We start from the raw sequence: 19,896 nt of genomic DNA on the forward strand, positions 1-19,896 counted from the left end.
CTCTCTCTCTCTCTCTCTCTCTCTCTCTCAGTCGGTCTGTCTGTCTCTGTCATCATACCCTCGCGAAAAAAAGAAAAAAAACTTTGAATAATCTGATGCAACGATTTCTTGGAATGTCTTGCAAAATCTCGTCAGTCTCACATAAGAAAACATGTTACCCTGTATTACACAAGAACATTGGTGAGCGTTCTGACCACTGTGGTCTGCAGGCATGGTATTTTATTTATTTCTTCAACACGAATGGCAATGTGGAGCTGCAAAGTTACAACAGCCAAGTCTTAATGCATTGCCTCCCAACCAGGGGTATGTGTACCAATAGGCTTACACAGACACGCAGGGGATACGTGTACAATAGGGCTGTAACGATACACTCAACTCATGATTCGGTTCGTATCACGATTTTTGACCTACGGTTCGATACACCCCACGATTTCTGAAATGCATCTCCACTGAAGTTTGGAAACACTATCACATCAAATCATAAGGTTGTTTTCTGGACTAATGGGTAATAAACTTTGAAAGGGCGTATCACGATACTGCCTCCTTGTATCACGATACAGTATCATGACTCTGTGTATCACCATTTCTCGGTTCGATACAGTATCGTTACAGCCCTAGTGTACAAATGTAATTATTATAACAACTGCATGGGATATATTCACGTTGGGATCAGAGCCCGTTTTACCAATAAGCAGACTTGGGCCAGAGATTCTTTAAGTATATAGAGATATGCCATCGTAATAGGTTGCTATGGGCACCTAACGTGACCAGGTTCCGGTCTGCCTAAAGGGGCGTGTCATAATACTCCTAGCATTGAATAGAACAGTCTTTAGGTCTGCCTAAAGGGGGATTTCACCCACCTCCCACCCGGAACCAATGGGCCAATGGAACCTCTCTCTCTCTACTCTCTCTGATTGTAGGGGCCCCAACAGTCAATCCCGCCCTGGTAAATACCTGTGGAAGTCATTCAAAAGGGCCCCATGTCTATATTTTGCCTTGGGCCCCCAAGTGGACTGAACCGCTGCTGATTGGCATAGAGGAGGAGATATAGAGGATGAGTTGGGTGGTATTCATGGTGTGACAAAAAGGCTTAGGAGGTACACTAGAGTCTAGTGACTAGACAAAAAAAGTTTGGGAATCACTAGTATAATGATTTGCTGCTCTTGTGCTGCACTTTTGTCAGATGAGAGTTGGGAACGGGGCATTGTGAAAATCATGTGAGACAGACAGGCGAGGGAACACGGAGAACACAGACCGGCTGCTGTTGATTTGTGCAGATGGTGACGCCATTAACCTGAATTGACTTAATAATCGGCCGGGACAAGAGATAAAAGGACCACTCTCTCTCACTCAGTCAGTCGTTCAGTTAGACAGTGGCCTACATTTGGACTTTGTATAATTCACTCACTGGCAGCTGGACTCTAAAGAGAGGCTGGTGTGGAGAGGGGGGCAGAAAGGCAAGCAGGCAGGCAGACAGACAGACTGGCTATCTTAAAGACGGAACACTCAGACAGACACACGCACACACAAACTTGTGCACACACACACACACACACACACACACACACACACACACACACACACACACACACACACACACACACACACACACACACACACACACACACACACACACACACACAGGGGTCTGAAGCTGACACAAAGCCAGAGGCAAACAGACCTCTCTCTCTGGTCTGGTCTTGCCACACTGTCCTCTTATGCAACGGTTTCTACAGTGCTCCCATTTGTAAACACCGTTTTCCATCAAAGCCCTTGGGTAATTGGCCGTTGCTCAACCCTGTCAGATGCTATAAGATTGATTGCAGTTCATGTGAAAGTGATGTTGTAAGTGAAATATTTCGTCAGTGAATGTATCTGGTCTTGTCACTGAGCATCTAACTGAATTCTGTGTTGTTAGGCCCCTGTAAAAGCTTACAGCTTTTACTTGACAAGTGGGCTACACATCTTTTGCCATTGACATTTCTGTTATGTTCTAATCACAAAGGGAACAGAAAGAGGTAATGACCTCATCTAAGACATGCATTTAGGCCCGTTTCTGCTTTTTTGCATCCGTTTCTCTTTTTGTATGTCATCTTTTCCATACCATTTCCCCCATAAATACTTGCAACTAACTTGAATAATGTGCACGTTCCTTTAGGGCAGTGTTTCCCAACCTTTTTTGTCTTGTGTACCCCCTAAGCATTTTCGTTGTGTCATGAGTACCCCCTAAGTCAAGTTTTATATCGCTTTCTCTATCCCAATGTAACTAAGCGCTGTTGCTGTTGCTGCCATCATAACAACATTGCTATGACGGTACCGACAGCCTTAAGTAGCAGATTAAGACATAGTCTTTACAATTTTGGTGACAGTAAGGTTATAACGTAGGCTCTACGCTAAGGGGTTAATATATGTTTTTGGGGACAATTTTATCCTATTTTTAATAGGATAGTAGAGAGATTAGAGAGAGCTGGGGGAGGATCAGGAAATGCCCAGTAGCCAGAATCAGACCCTGGTCCCTGGCATAACAGTATAGTGCATTAGCCACTTGAGTCATGGCCAAAAGCCCTCACTTAGCTGCGTTGCCTACCCTGGCAAATATACAAATGATCTGGCCTGGCAGTGACTGCCCTGGTGAGTAAAGCCACCAATACAGTTCTTATTCACTGCTAAAGGTTTCTGCCATGGCCTTGGCACTTCTGGGTAAACGTTTACTTTGACGTCCCGCATCGACATATTTAAGCTAACCACAATTGGTGATGATGGTACTGGAGAGTTCAACTCCAATGCTGCCTTGAGGGGTGGGGAAAAATACTGTTGGTTCCAGATAAAAACCTTCATCATGGTGATCACCACGAGAGCTTGCAAAATTTCTGCAGAATTGGTTGGGAAACACAGGGCAGTATTTGGTCAATGATGTCCCTCCTTGCAGAACAAGGCATTTGAGCCAGGTTTTTTTTTTCTTTTTTTAATGGTAGATGGAGCCTGCTCTCTCTGTGCAGTTGAAGGCCTTTTATTTTTTATTCTTTATTCACTCGAGAACAATAAATTCTGGGGTATTACACAGTGAATCACTGTGGAGAATGCTACAGACATTACCACCGAGGTTCTGTTTCTCCTGAACTTCCTAGTTTTGGCCGAAAAAAGAGAAATATTCATATATGATGGGCCAGATGACTAGACATGATGGCTAATCTTTCATGGTAGCAAGAAACCGCATTTGTGATGTGTTTTTTTCCTCATCTTTGTCTTCCAAGCATGCGTTGATGTTCTGTCTGGTAGTGATCTGGTGAGAAAGACGGCTGTGCTCATCCCAGGTCAAGGTGCAGGACAAATGTCTGATTCAAGTTTTAGAGTGGAATAAAACACCAAAATGGAGGAGAGCACTGGTTGATTACTCCCCCCACCAACCTGGTGGGTCGGGAGTCGAACCGGCAACCTCTGGGATGCAAGTCTGACGCCCTAACCGCTCACCCATGACTGCCCAGACCCAGACACAGACGCTTTTGACCAAAGCGGCTAAGAAGGACATCAGGGCCTTGTGTTTCAATTCGAGCGGACACCGGTAGCCCATGCAGGTTATCAAAAAGTTGTGTGACATGCACACTTTTGGGTTGGGTGAATACCAGACATGCTGCTGCATTCTGGACCAGTGTTCAGCATTCCACAGGTGCAGCCACATTTTAGTCAATGATTTTACCTGATTATGCAAATTACCTCAGCTCTGCAGTGCTGTGTGGTTTTGGCTGTCCATCAAACGAAACCTACACAGAACAAAGACTGGCTTTCTTTCCTGAGTTCCATACTACAGACATTACATTACACTTAGCAGACCACCTACTGTACGTACAATATTACATTATGCTTCACAGACCTTTTTAAACAAACAGACTTTCCAATTGGGAGTGATAACAAGGGAGTTATCTAGCCAAAACAAGTTTAGTGCTGTAAAGGTGCAAGAAAGTTTTTGTCTTAGTTTTGCCCTCAGCTTTGGATCCACTTGGCTGGTCATCCATGACACCTGGTTACATTACGCCCAACAGTTTGTTTTTAGAACATGGTTAGCAAGTGCAGTCAGTGTTCCAGAAAGTTTTGGCTTTAGTTTTAGCGACCAATACTGTCCAACACCAATCAGCCATATCTGACCTTGTGATTGTTTTGCCTTCTGGTTGACTTCTGGTTTGAGTCATAAGATAGTAGGCAGTGAGTTTGAAGACCTAACTTGTGAATTCACGTGACCAAATTTAATATTATTACCTTAAGACTGTTTTTCTCCTATGTCTCTCTCTTCACTGGTTGATCAGCCGCTACACCCAGCTGTAAGAAGGGCTATAGAACATGTTTACCAAGTGCATTCAGGGTTCAGTCAAGTTTTGGCTTTAGTTTCAGTGACCGGTACCATCCAACACCAACCAGCCATACTGTACCTCACCTCCTTAGGCCTCAGCATTGCATTTACTGGCTGATCAGCCCAATGACATATATTGAACCTGCCACTGTGGTAAAATTTGTATTCTTATATGATTCTTATGTAGATTCTTATATGTACATGTATATGCAGGAATATAGATGTATATGTATGTGACTATATATATATATATATATATATATATATATATATATATATATATATAATTCCAGTGTGTAAGTATTGTAATCTGTGCCTGAGTGAAGGGGGCCTGTCAGCTGAGGTGTGATTGAGCCGATTAGCATATGTGAAGGCTCTGGCCTGGCTGTGCCACAGGGGTGGGTACTTTGCCTATATAGGGAACAAGCCTACCGGAAGAGCGAGGCCTGGTGGAGGAGGACAAGTGAGAGTAATGTAGACCTCAACGAGGCCTCCTGCTCCATTGGGAGCAGTAATAAATCTGCAGAAAACTCACCGGATCAAAAGTGCCTGTCTGACATTTATAAGAAAAACTCCACACCACTACACTACACCCAATTGCGAGAAAGCAAGCAGTAGGGGTGGGGAGGGAGGCTGAGTGGGAATCCTCTCTGACTCAGCCGTTAGTGAGCTGTGTAGACCTGCAGGTGCACAGGTACAGGAGGTACACCAGCTGTTAGTCACCAGACCACAATTCTGATCATAGTATATTATGACATATTACGACAGTGGTTGACTCAGTTCTTGCCGAAATATTGGTGCTGTTTGACCTACATCCTGAATGAATGAATGAATGAATGAATGAATGAATGAATGAATGGATGGATAGATGGATGGATGTGAATGAATGAATGAATGAATGGATGGATGGATGGATGAATGAATGAATGTCCATTTTCTATAAGTACAGCTCATCAGCATGATCATCATCATCATCATCATCTTTATTGTATTGGATACAAAATACTGGTCAATTGCATCACTTTTTTTGTCAGTGTGGCTGGTAAAGGTTCACATTCGGCTTGGTCATGCTAGCAAAGGTGAGGGGTGTATATCCCGGGTTCAAAAACGTATTTCCATCCAAATCTCCACTCCCCTCTTTAGACAGGCAGATAAGTGAATTAATTAGTGAGATCACCTGTGTTGGCGGCACAGGCAGAAGGGAGGAATATCTGGCAAGACTTTTACTTTCTCAGTTCAGTTTGTCTGTCTCTGGCAAAGGTGCATCACAGAGTTGGAACATGTGAACAGCACACGCCGGCTTGCCAGCCTCCGTCCATGTCTGATTGGGCTTTTTGATTGACACCAGACCGGTTGAGTAACATTCCAACAATTCTGCTTTGCACTTTTGGCCCCACCGAACAAGCCCATCTGTGCCAAACAAATTAGCAATTCTCAATTCTCAAGGAGAACGGTGCCCGGGCTATGCTCGACACATTCCTTTCACTTTCCAACTAGCTCCCCGTTCCAGGTCTTACCTGCCCACCTGCCAAGTGTTGCCAGAGACCACAATCTGTTTTATAACTGCCTTGGGAAGTTCTTTGGCTGCACTTGCGGTAGCTGTGGTGTAAATCTAAAGGGACATGTATTTAAGGAAAAGATTTAATTAAGGCTGGAAGATTAATTGACTACGATCAAAGTTAGTAAAAGAAACGTCATTGCAAGACAAACACTCATCGGCCACTTCATTGGGTAGGTACATCTTTCTAGCACAGAGTTGAACCCCATTTTGACTTCAGAACTGCCTTAACTGTAAGCAAAAATTATTAGGTAGGTTGTGGCGATGCAACAACACTCAATTAGTATTAAGGGGCCCAAACTTTACCAAGAAAATGTCCCTAGCCCTACACCACCCTATCTCACTACACCACCAGCCTGATCTGTTAATGCAAAACAGGGTCGATCCGTGTTTTCATGGTGTTGATGCCAAATTCTGACCCTACCATCCAATTGTCAAAGCATTAAGTGAGATTCATAACACCAGGCAATGCTTTTCCAATCTTGTATTGCCCAAATTTGGTAAGCCTGTGCTAATTGTAGACTCAGTACCCTGCTCTTAGCTAACAGGAATGGTACCCAGTGTGGTCCTCTGCCGTTGGAGCACATTCTCCTCATGTTTCGATGTGCTATGCTTTCAGGGATGTTTTTTCTATATAACCTGTTCGGTTGTAACGAGTGGTAATTTGAGTCACTGTTTTCATTTTATCAGCTCAAACCAGTCTGGCCATTCCCCTCTGATCTCGAGCATCAAAAAGGCATTTCACCCACAGAACCGATGCTGACTGGATATTTTCTCTTTTTCAGTTAATTCTGTGTAAACCCTTGAAACGGTTGTGCATGAATATCCCAGTAGGTGAGCAGTTTCTGAAATACTCAGACCAGCCCATCTGGAACCAACATCAACCATGCCAGGTTCACAGTCACTTAAACAAACTTTCTTGCACATTCTAATGTTTGGGTTGAAATGCAGTAGATCGTCTTGACCCTGTCTACATGCCTAAATGCATTGGGTCGCTGCCAAGTGATTTGCTGATTAGAAATGTGTGTGAATGAGAAGTTGGACAGGTATGCCTAATTAAGCGAGTCAGTGAGTGTACCGTATAGCATGGCTTTTTGGCTTAAAGGGACACTGTGCAGGAAATTGTCAAAAAAGGTACTGCAACGATGCTGCTCATTGAAACTGGGTTGCCTATTGCCAAATTTGATCTTTTCATGAAAGTTTACTAAGTAATAAACTAATATTTTCTAATATGGACCATGTACAGTCAGTTTTACAGCTAAAAATGGCTATTTCTGGAAATAAAAAATGGCTGACCACGGAGAAGATCCCCCTTTTCATTTATGAAAAGTGCAATTTTTCCAGTCATAATGAACACTTTGAATTTGATGTTGGTGGTAAATATTCATGAAAAAGGTAACATTAGTGAATGGATAGCATGGATTCTGGAAATAAACAACAAAAAATCCCGCACTGAGTGTTGAATAACCAGCTGTGGTGGAAAAACAAATGAAACGGCATTAAATGCCTCTAGTCTTGAAACAAAAAAGCTCCCGCACACTGTTCACCTTTGCAGAGTTTTACTTGTGACGTTTCAGTGAAGTTGAATTGCTTGAAGAAGGTCATTACATTACATTACATTGCATTTAGCTGACGCTTTCATTTATTCAAAGCGACTTACAACTATTATTTTTCAGGGTATTGGTTACAGTCCCTGGAGCAATGTGGGGTTAGGTGCCTTGCTCAAAGGCACTTCAGTCATGGATGGAGATGTACAGATGTCTGTAGGGAGAGGTAAGGTGGGATTCGAACCGGCAACCCCTAGATTGAAAGGCCAACTCTCTAACCACTAGGCCACGGCTGCCCCATTAGACCGGAACGTTGCAAGTAAAACTCTGCAAATGTGAACAGTTTGTGGGAGCTTTTTTTGTCTCAACGTTGGTGACCCAGTGGTTCCACTCCTACGCACCTGGCCTAAGGAGGTGTGCAAGAATCCTAAAAATATGCCTCTAGTCTAGAAGTCTTTGTTACCACCACCATTGAAGGTGTTCTAATCCCACTGTCGATGTAGGTAGAGTGACCTTTGGGGGCTGTTCCCCCATTCACCATCCCAATTGCAAATGAGATAATGACCTTTGAATTGTGCTTTAGCAAGATATCGAATACAACTTTGAGTTTGAATATCGATGACGTCGAGCCTTTTGCCACAAGCAACAGGAAAGACTGAGAGGAACTTATTTGAGTTCCATCCCATGTTCACTCAAGCAAAGCCTATTGCCATGTGCTGTAAAATGCCAGTAATGAGCTACAAATAATTACCATGTAGCGGGCTTTCCCCATAGACGCGATGGTCCGCTTAGATGTCGCCTGTGGCCCTCAACTGTTCTGCTTTTTAAGTCTGACCACAAAGAAAAGTCCCAAAGCCAGTGGTCATGAATGGCACAATATTAAAGACATCTGGTACACATGACTCAACAAGTCCCCCACATCAGGGACACATGCTTTGTGCTAAAGGAGCTTACTCCTAAAATCACAATCAGAATATATCTCAGTTTTATTGACCATGTTGGACTGTAAGTACAAGGAATGTTCAAGGAATTTGACTGTAGGGTAGCTATCAGTCCACAATAGGCTGAAGTAAACATGGAGGTAGTATAAGAACTGGAGAGAGTGAATAAGTCCCTCCTCCAGTCATTTCAATGGGAAATGCTAGGCTAGTGAATTCAGCCAAAATTTTACGTTTTTTCAGCTTCCAAAATGGCGTTATTTCTGCCGACAGTTTACTCAGCCAATTACGTGGCACGTTAATGACTGACCAGAAAGTTATACGGAAGACGGGTATTGGATGCATGGAGGTGCCCAACCACAGACCTGTAAAGGTCTGTGCGCCCAACACTAAACTCGCGTACCCACCAATCATCATGAGCGAAGTGAATGTCGGAAGTGCGAAAATGGCGACTTGCTAATCGGCGAAGCTAACCAGCCAAATCCTGCCCCCCTAGTACTAAACATATAATACAATATGTAAAATACATAATGGGGGAAAAAACTTGGCAATTCACATTACTTGTTGCCACTGTAACCATTTTAGGCCTTGAATTTGTTGAAAGAGCAAAGCTTTTGTCTTCATTCCTGGTGTTGCATTACATTACACTTAACTGATGCTTTTATCCAAAGCAACTTGCACTATTGTTACAATTGAATATACCTTTTCTATAACAAATTTCAAATATTGGACAAAGGAGCAGCTGAAAACATCCTCCTATGGCAGGGTATAGTATATATCAGTCAGGCCACAATGCAGTTACTTTTTTTCCCGGAACATGCAGTCTGTACAAACATCTTAGACATACGTTGATGACTCGCTAGTTTACAGCACAACAGTCTCAAGGGGCCAATTAAACAATTGTTATGGGGAGCTGACCATAATAAATACCCATACAGTGGCACGCACGCACGCACGCACGCACGCACGCACGCACACACACACACACACACACACACACACACACACACACACACACACACACACACACACACAGTCTGTCTTTTACTCTCTCGCTCTCTCTCTCTCACACACACACACACACACACACACACACACACACACACACACACACACACACACACACACACACACACACACACACACACAGCTGGACTGAATCAGAATGATGGAGGCCTTCCTTCTTTTCCCAACTGACGTAACCACACACACACACACACACACACACACACACACACACACACACACACACACACACACACACACACCAGCCCGGTCAGTCTGACCATGAGCAGTGACCACCAACCCACCGGAGTATTTGAGTGTGTCTGTGTCCATGTGTGTGTGGGGGTGGGTTGGCAAAGGAAAAGGAAGGAGGTCGAACAGTCCCTGATATGTCTTGTATATCCTTGGTTTCTTATCACCTTGTGAAGTGAGTAAGCGTGTGTGTGGAAGGGACTGTTCTTTGTGAAAATCTGTTTTGTGTGTGTGTGTGTACGTATGTGTCTGTGTGTGTGTGTGTGTGTCTGTGTCTGTGTCTGTGTCTGTGTCTGTGTCTGTGTGTGTCTGTGTCTGTGTCTGTGTGTGTGTGTGTGTGTGTGTGTGTGTCTGTGTGTGTGTCTGTGTGTGTGTGTCTGCCTGCTTCGCGGCATCCTGACACTGATAGCAAGTCGTGCTGATAGGTTCAGTTGTTGGAGAGGGAGTAGAGGTGTGCTTCCTGACTTCCAAAGCTGTTAAAGTTTAATCAGTCTACATTTCTGTATTTGGGGGGCGGGGGGGGAACTGGAGACTTGAGTGTTTCCTTATTTGGCTTCCTTATTTGCTTGTGATTTTCTGTTATATTCCAATCAAACACATGAAGGAAGCGACTTCATGTCCCTGCCGTATATTTTTTTTCAACAGTCCTTGCCTGTACAAGATATTGTTTTCTAGATCAGTGTTTCCCAACCTTTTCTGTCTCACATACCCCCTAAGCCTCTTAGTTGTGCCATGAGTACCCCCTAATTCAAGTTCTATATCGTTTTCTCCGTCCCAATGTGACTATGCTCCATACATTTGTCATAATTACATTTTTCCGAGATCACCCTGCAGTGTGCTTGTACCCCTAGTGGTACACGTACCCCTGGTTGGGAAACACTGTTCTAGATGTATAGTGTACCGCCTGTTTGTTTGATTTCATTCGATAAGAGCCAATGATGGGAGGCGGCCACTGTGGCGCAGCGCCCATATATGGGCTTGCATGCCCATGGGGAGGGATGGGGGGGATTCGGGTTCGAGTCTGGCCTTGGTCATGCCTCAACCCTTCCCCATCTCTCTCTCTCCCACTCTTTTCCTGCCATACCTTCAACTACTCTATAATCAGTAGACACAAAAAGACAGGAGACACAAGAAGCCCCTAAGAAGAGTGGGAGAAAATGCCTAGATTAGATGGTTTCAAAAGAATCATTTGAAAGACTCTGACACCCCTTCACAGGAATGTTTGATCTGGACGTCTACAGGAAAAGAGTGCACATACTGCTGCTGATTCTCATATTCCAATGAGTCAGGGAGTTTCATTGGAGACACAAGTTTCTATGAGCTGGGTTTGTGGATAAGTGCCTGTCCTGCCAGTCCTCAATCTTAAGTATTAGGAATTTCCGAATTGGAAATCTTTACACAGCATACATACATTAATGTAATGTAATGTACTAAAAACAAATCTTCAGAATCCCAGACGCACTGGGGATACAGTTGATCAAGTCTTTCATGGCCAAACCACATTAATCAGATCAGTCTTGAGCAATACACAGTTTGCATTTAGCAGCAAACTCTCTACACTTCAGACGGTACAGAGTACGCATTTGATGTTGTGGTCCTGTTGATACATTTTTAGGAAGGCAATAAAAAGTGAAACTGTGAAAGTGAAAACTCTCATCTAATTACTTTGATGGTGCCAATGGTACATAAGTGATTTGATTCATAAATGCCCTCAGGATGTTTGGAAATTGTAAGATTATCTCTTTAACCTCCCACATCTGACAACCTACATTTCAGCACAACATAGAACAGAAGACTGGAGAGAGATCCTGACATAGCCATGGGGTACACTTTATAGGTGTTGGGTGTGAACTAAATATCCGAGCTAAAATGTCCAGTCCAATGGTGGCTACACTGGTATTTTTGTCTCATTACATATCCTGATAAGGTGTCGGTAGACAAAAAGCAAAAGTGCAAAGTGCAGTAATTACATATGTTGTGAAAATGGAGTTCAGACAATGGACTTCATTGCACCTCCTTTATCTTGTGACAAAGCCTTATGGTCCAACTGTGTCCCATTTTACAGGTATTACTATGTTAAAATTGCGGCAACAACTACAATATCCAACCAGTATGATTGAAAACATTAAATACATTTGTCTGTTTCAATGTTACGTGCGTAATTACTGCACTTTGCCTTTGTAGGGCAGTATAGATCATCCACCCCCTCTCTTGTCTGTCCCCAAGGTGGCACCCAGAGGCTCCCGCGGGCGATCGGCGTGTCCCTGGCAAAGGAGCTGATCTTCGCAGCGCGGGTGGTGGACGGCACCGAGGCGAGCAGGCTGGGGCTGGTGAGTCACTCCGTGGAGCAGAACGGCAGCGGGGACGCGGCCTACCACCGAGCCCTGGACCTGGCCCGAGAGTTCATCCCACAGGTACTGTAACACGCATCATGCGTGAGTGAGCATGCATGACAACGCCCAACTCGTCAGTGAAGATTTCTCATTCATTTAGGTCATGTTGTTGTCCAAAGCAGAGATGTGAACTTGTGACGCGTGAAGTTGCTGTTTAGTCAGACTTGGAATTGATGACTTGGGATTTATGACTTGACTTGGCAATATTAGGAATAGAGATGCACCGGATCCAAGATCCGGTTCCGGATCCGGCAGGAAAATAGGGTTTTTTGCAGGATCCGGATCCGGTTCCAGGATCCAGGATCCGGTAGCCGAGCCTTTTCAGTCAAAGTAGTTTGAGCCAAGGTGATAAAAAGGGCCCACGTGTGTGTGTGTAGGCTATGTGTTTCAACCCTTTCGTAGGATCCGGTATCCGGTTCCGGATCCGGCAGGATCTTAGGCAGTGGATCCGGTATCCGGCAGGATCTTAAAAATCAGGATCCGGTGCATCTCTAATTAGGAATGACTTGTGACTTGACTCAGACGCTATTGACTCGAGACTTCACTTGGACTTGACGCTTTTAGCTTGCAGTGACTTTCAATGGTATATCAAGTCTAAATATATTTCCATTTTGCATTTGTATGTGAAAATGGAATTTGAAAAAAAACGAAAATGAAATGATTAGCCCTTAACCAGTACCAATAGGCCTACTTTTTTGTTTAGAACGCGACTGCCAAAGGGGGACATGCACAGAAGTGTGGAGAGGTAATGAATTTATGACCAAAAGTAGTTGTCAAGATTCTGCATAGAATGCATGGTGACTTGTTATGGACTTGGAAAAAATGAGACTTAAACTTGGGCTCTTCTTGGCTTCGGTAGGACTTGGACTTGAACTTGAATTGGTTAAATGTGTCTTAACTTGTGACTTGACTCAGACTTGATTGAAGTGACTTGACTCGAGACTTACTTGTGACTTGAAAGAAGTGACTTGGTCCCATCTCTGGTTCAAGCAACTGTTGTTAGCAACTGGACTTCTTTGAGCTTGAAGGAAGACTGAACCCCGTTGATGAAGGTTAAACTAACCTGAACCTGAAAGCACTCCTCCCTGGAGAAGAAGTTGACGTCACCGTCATCCAGTTACTTACAGTTAAACTCTTTGGATAACAAATCCAACTCCACTCAATGCTAAACAAACACTTTCCTGCACTCTGGCATGACCACCTTAATCATGCCTTGTGTACTATATTCGTGTAACTTGTAGATGTCCTATTTTGTAGGTAGCTTTGGATTTTTAAAAAAATCTGCTAATTGTAATGTGAAAGTACTGTAATGTTATGGATTACTCACATCAGTTTTTGCTCATCTGGCTACTTCTTACACAGTGTAATAAAACTGTATGAAGTGTATGTTGTCATACAGTCCTTGCAAAATTTCTTGCACACTATGTGCCTTGCACTGCATCAGAGGATGACTTAATCTATTTTTCCCCTCCCAAGTCTAAGGAAAATGACTAACACAAGGTTTCTGGGAAGCGGTCATTGTATATTTCTGGTGAATTGTTGTCTTCTCCCCCCCTCTTTCCTTTGCAGGGACCAATAGCAATCAGAATGGCCAAGCTGGCGATCAACCAGGGCATTGAGGTAAGTGTCCCGGCTATAGGTGTTGTAGTAGAGTGAGGGGTAAAGCCCCATTAATACTAGAGGTGCACCGAAAATTCGGCCGCAGAAAATATTCGGCCCAAAACGCGAAAAAAGAGACTTGAGGTTATTCGGCCGAAAGCCAATTGAGTGGCCGAATCGTAGGCAGAATAGAAAATGAATTGAAAATGGGCATTAATTTAACTAATTTCAGTTCTACTCTAACATTTGAAGACTTCAAATACACATTTACTTTCTTTCAAAAACATCTCTAAACATTTATTGTAAGCCGTAGAGTATTTAAAATAATGATAGTGAAATGAAATGAAATTTTGATGACTTTTAACTGAATTGTAATATTCGGTTTCGGTATTCGGCCAAGTGATTAATTATTATTCGGTTTCGGCCACAAATTTTCCTTTCGGTGCACCTCTAATTAATACCCTACCTTTGGTAAATTACATGTCTATTTCATGTTCATACGCTCCAGCAAACAACACCTTCATTCCTCTGTGCGTCTATTAATATGTGGTACTTTTTCTACAATTGTGCTCGATCTGTTGCATATATAAATCAAGCTTTTGTGTCAAAATATGTACGAAATCAACAGTGTGAAACACTCCACAGGTATCCGTAACAGTCTTAAACATCGGGTATGAGTGGTCCTTTAGACGACTGAGTTATCATGGCCAAGTACGCCACACTGTTCATACAGACAGCCCACATAAGTTGATGTACAAAGGTCTGTGCCCCATGGTCTGATTCGTTGAGCTATGTGAGATTGATGCATTTTTCTGCTGCCTGTTATACTGGAGTGCTTGCATTGTGGAAGTGCAATGAACAAACCGGCCCCTTTCTCGCATGCTGTAGGTCCTTGGTAGAGGTAAAGGACGCTGGGTTAAAACGAGGATTACATTTTCTTGTTCTCAGTTTGCCGTGTTTGTCATGGAGTTGCCTTGAATAATGCCACGGCAACCTATGAAAGTAGGTCTCTGGAAGGAGTTGTCATGGTGAGGGCCTTTGTATGTGTGATGTGGTGCAGTTGTTCAGGAAGTGAATAACAAGTCCTTTTACATTGCTGGTTGGGGAGCTGCATGCACACAAAAAAACTTGCAGAGAAATTAATTCATGTGATATATTTATGCCTGTGAGTTAGTGTTAAGCCATTTAAAAGCAGAGCCTTTCTCTTGCCCCAATGTTTGGATCGCATCCATGGCTCTGGTTTGTGTGAAGTTTACATGGAGCTGATCCAGCTTTTTAAAAGCGGCAGGCAGCCTGTAGCGGCGGTGGCACCACTCTAATCTCTACGAGCACAATGGCAACTCCAGGACTGCCTGCTGTCAACTAATTAATTAATTTAATGTTAAAACTACGTCTGAAAGCCAAGTTCTCTGATTTGATTAACCGCTTTTGGATCTTGCCTTGAAGCTGTTGAGTTAAATGCCTCCATGGTGTGTTTTACAGTAGCTGGCACGTGCAAGTTTATTACTGATCAGTGATCAGCAGAGAGGCAGACTCCTCGGCGTTAGATAATAAAAGTCCTGCCACGTTGCACCTCTTAATTCACTTGTCCACGTAATCCTAGGTAGAGTAGATGAGGTAATTAACACCTTGGCTGCCAATAATGTCAGTTGCATTCTCATCCCATTGGCTGCCAGGGTTTTCTTTTTTTCTAATGAAAACTGAAAGTAAAGTCTGCAACACCATGCTCCTGTTTATTCTTATTTTAATGTGACGTTTCGGGCAGCATGCCCTTCATCAGACATTTTTCTTTTTTTAAAAAAAATCACAATTATGATCCAAACACTGACTTTCAAAAACGTGAATACAGGTCGGGTACATTTTACGGGGACAATCAGCTTATCTAGCTGGTGTAATAAATAATGTGGTGGTGACACTTCCTGGTAATGCTTTTTTTAGGATAGAAATTTAATGCACACAAAAACAACAAAAAAACAACATTTATGTGTCTTTTTGCCACAAAAAACAGAGTTACTGCGTTCTTGGCTGGTATTACTGCCACAAAATGGAGTTACTGCAGGAGTTACTGCGTTCTTGGCTAGTATTACTGTCTACTCCCAAACCAGTCCCATTGGAACGTGCAGCAGTAACTCGCCGACTTACTGCGTTTTTGTTTTGTACGACATAACCTTTAATACAACACCGCAGTCACTTTTTTTTGGTCAGTTTTGCACTTTCAAAATGAGTTTTCTCCAAAACGGGACGGTGTTGGACCACCATTTTTTGACACAAGACAAATGAGGTAGTTTAAAACCCATTTCCGATATAAAAAAAAATTCGACCATTTTGAGTTACTGCGTTCTTGTTTTGCACGGCAGTATGGGTCAGTGACGTTTCAGCAGTAGCACACGTCAGGGTGCCGCAACAACAGCCAGTACTGTACCACTATTGTATGGATTTTTGTTTGTTTGTTTGTTTTTAGAGGACTATCTAAGTAGCACATTCTTCGCAGCAAATCAACCACCAATTACTAGTTAATGTATGGGTGTTAGATGCCTTTGCGCCACCTGACGTCTGAGCCCCAAAAAAACCCTGTCTTTGACCCACATACTGGCGATCAGTATAATGTGCAGATATGACCCTTCAAAGAAGCAGCATGTTTGCTCTTCCAAAGGGACCATGTCAAGATATAGTGCAAGGAGAGTAATCCCGTAATCCTTTTTTCATTTCCAGGTGGACTTGAAGACAGGCATGGCCATTGAAGAGGCATGTTATGCGCAGGTGAGTCTCAGCCATAAATAGCCTTTTGTTCTAAGATATAGAAAATGTGTGTAAATGTATGCTGACCTGTGTCATGAGAACAAGGTGATTAGATGGGTTGCTATTGATTGGTTTGGACAGCAGATGGTGTGTCTGTGTGTGTGTGTGTGTGTGTGTGTGTGTGTGTGTGTGTGTGTGTGAGGGGGGGGGGGGGTACATGCTCTCACATGTATTTTTGTTATGTGTGTGTCAGTGTATTTGTCTGGTGTGTACGCGTGCATGTGTGTGTGGTGTGTATGCGTGCATGTCTGGGTGTGTGTACATGTGCGTGAATTTTTGTGTGCGTGTACATAGGGCTGGGCGATATGGGAAAAAAAACTATATCACGATATGGATTATTTTATATCATGATAACGATATATATCACAATATAGCACAATTACATACATTTTCAGTTATTCGCTTTATTTGCTCTTTATTTTTTCATATCGCAAAACAACCTTTCTTTGAAATTGATCTTTTTCTTCTTATTTTTACAGTTACATTAACTTATAGTGTGTATGGTGGCAAGATGAAATGTAATTAAATGATATTCAGTTGTATAAAATTGATAAAATTACTATCACGATATAAACGATATAGGAGAAAGGTCACAATATACACTTTTATATCACAATAACGATAATTGTCATATTGCCCAGCCCTACGTGTACATATGCATGTGTTTGTGCTTAATTTGAGGTGAGGTGCAGGTGCAGTGGCGAACGTGACCACAGACTTAAAGATAGACCAGCATTCTGTTTTCGGTGACGGGTCTCTTGTGTCTGTCGTGTCCAAGGTTATTCCGACAAAAGACCGTCTGGAGGGCCTGGCCGCCTTCAAGGAGAAGAGGACTCCGCGCTTCAAGGGCGAGTAACAAGATGACCAATCACAGCCAATCATGAAGCCCCTGCCTCTCCTGCAAACGACTGCACCTCTCACACACTCTCTCTCTCTCTCATTCTTGCTCTCTATCTCTCTCATTCTTACACTCTATCTCTCCTCCTGCGCTCTCTCTCTCTCTCTCTCTCTCTCTCTCTCTCTCTCTCTCTCTCTCTCTCTCTCTCTCTATCTCTCTCTCTCTCCCTTTCTCTGTCTCTCAACTAGTATCTTCAAGGCAGCAGCGTTTGCTAGTTGCTACAGCTGAAGATGAGAGGCCAGGCCAAAACAGGCCAGGCTTGAGCCAGTGTCTCTTGCTCACTGAGGAAGAGTGAGCTGGGATGTGGGCATTTTGGAGAGTGTGGTTGGAAAGTTGTGATGGGGCATTGGCGGTTAGGAGAATATGGGGAGGGTTAAACTGGAGGGAGGGGGGGGGGGTCCAAATTTAGTAGGCAAGAGCAATCATCACTACTAACCAGCTAGAGGTATAGTATATAAAACTCTTAGTCACAAATGTTGCGGCACTCCTTCCTAAACCATTTTTATTCCTCTCTCACTTGACGTGTAATGGAGATTGTTTGGCCTTGAAGTGGTGTGAGACAGGGGTGTCCAGTGTTTGGTCGCTAGCATCTACTGTGGTACTAATTCCTAATGTGGTAAATCAAACACAGTCCTAGCATGACACTAATATGATGGTTGCCTTAGTAGAAAAAAATGAGGTGCTGCAGGCTTTGGTTTATATGGGTCCTTGGTGGGGTATTCCAGACAACTGGTGTAGTCACTTAGCTGGGGGATTACAGCAGCTCAGAGGAAGTCATAAACCTTGTAATAGCATAGTCATAGTCATAGTGGGTTACTTATTTTTTCATAGAACAGTTAACCTCAGACTGTCCCATTAGTAGATTTATGGCTCGCTCAGAGTTAACTTAACCGGGTTAGTGACTACACCTGGGGCCTATACTAAGAAGCTGGTTCAGGAATGAGCTTGGTTAAGTGAAGAGGTAAATCATCTAATAGAAGAGCATGGAGTCTTCATTTTCTTTAGAACAAATCATCTAATGGAAGAGCATAGACTCCAGGCTCTTCTATTAGATGATTTACCTCTTAACTTTACCTGGTTTACTCCTGAACCATCTTCTTAGTATAGGCCACGTGTTTCTGGAATATGTCCCTGTTGTCAGGACATGAATAACTAACTGTGAGATTGGACTTTAAATGGGGTGGGAACGGGGTAGGATATTTAGCATGAATTCATGCCATATATGAATTTACGTTTTTTGTCTGTCTTCATTAGTTTTAATTGTCACTGCCTTTCCCCGCCATGTTAAAACGCATGAAAGGGGCAATTGTTCATTGAAATTTGTGTTCAAGTTTGTTTTCATCAAACGTACTGTTGCATTTCATGTCTCTGTGTGTGAAGATTTTATTCAGGTTATATTCCAACATTGCTAGTGCAAATTCTAATGGCCTTGTCGCCGTGTTGAATGACCATATTCTGTAACTGTGTAGAACTACTGTATACTGACAGTGTAGTCCTACTTACTTTGTCATCAGATGAATGCTTTTGAATGCAAGCTGTATTTTCCCATAAAGTTTGTAAAGAGTCAATAAATCAATTTCATTGTTCTGCCAGGGTGTGTAATGTAGTTTTTAAGCAATGTCATATATCATATTTTTTTGAATTGGGCATTATTGCTACAATTCCCAGTGTTGTCAGACTAGCAATGCTGGGGTGCACTTCTCGAAAGCGTAGTTGCTAACTACATCAGCTACTTTGTTGTTTGCAGTGCAATTTCCCATTGGCAACTACCCAAGTTGCTAACTGCTAACAACTATGCTTTCGAGAAACGCGCCCTCGATATGGCAGTAGACCGTGTTGAGTTTGGGCCTGTTCATTTGGCCCACTCTGCTGTAATAACAACCATAAGCAATAATGCTTCCTTCTTCATGAGAAACAAGTCACCTTCATGTCAACAATCAGATGTCACACATCTGCACGGTGAGAAACTAACACACAGGTCACTTATCAAGATTTAGATATAAAAAAAAAAACGTATGAAGCATTCACATGATTGTGAAACGTTACGAAACAGTCATTATGAAAGTTAAGGGGGGAAAAAACATTCAGCATCATCATAGAAGACGAGGAAAAACACCATGACCTTCTCATGGCAAAGAAGCAGGAGCAAAACAATAACAAATGATGACCTCAGTCCAGTCCACTCCTCTCCTCTCACTTACCGGTCCTGTTTTTCTGGTGCACTGGGGCTCATAATGTTTAGTACATTCGGTAATGACACTGAGTGATAACGCTACGGCCCAGCCCCGAGGGCTGCTTTCCCCAAACAAGCATTACCCATTCTAAGAGCAAACATCCACTAACTGTAATGATGTAACACTGACCAGCAACAAACACTTAGGTTAACTTTGGCCTTGGTTACATGTATGCAGATTTTTGTTTTTATCTGTTTACATATAAGCATAGCATGTGGATAAAAAAACACCATTGTGACGAGTGCATTTTACAAAGCTCCACTTAAAACGGATTTTAAAAACTGTTTTAAAAGTATAGATTTTAAGGAGTTGAAACTCTTTTATGTAT

General features: G+C 42.9%; 1 protein-coding gene across 1 annotated transcript in view; it reads left to right on the forward strand.

The window, feature by feature from the left end:
* The window catches only part of auh (AU RNA binding protein/enoyl-CoA hydratase), a 42,829-nt gene extending 23,903 nt beyond the window's left edge, over positions 1–18,926 (forward strand). The window contains exons 7-10 of the mRNA XM_063210552.1: positions 11,872–12,059; positions 13,608–13,658; positions 16,350–16,397; positions 17,215–18,926. Coding sequence (XP_063066622.1) covers positions 11,872–12,059; positions 13,608–13,658; positions 16,350–16,397; positions 17,215–17,292 — 365 coding nt within the window. The 3' untranslated portion in view covers positions 17,293–18,926. The remainder of the gene's footprint in view (positions 1–11,871; positions 12,060–13,607; positions 13,659–16,349; positions 16,398–17,214) is intronic.
* The last annotated feature ends 970 nt before the right edge of the window (positions 18,927–19,896 follow it).

This window comes from Engraulis encrasicolus, chromosome 11, assembly GCF_034702125.1.
Source record: "Engraulis encrasicolus isolate BLACKSEA-1 chromosome 11, IST_EnEncr_1.0, whole genome shotgun sequence".
Taxonomy (NCBI): Eukaryota; Metazoa; Chordata; class Actinopteri; order Clupeiformes; family Engraulidae; genus Engraulis; species Engraulis encrasicolus.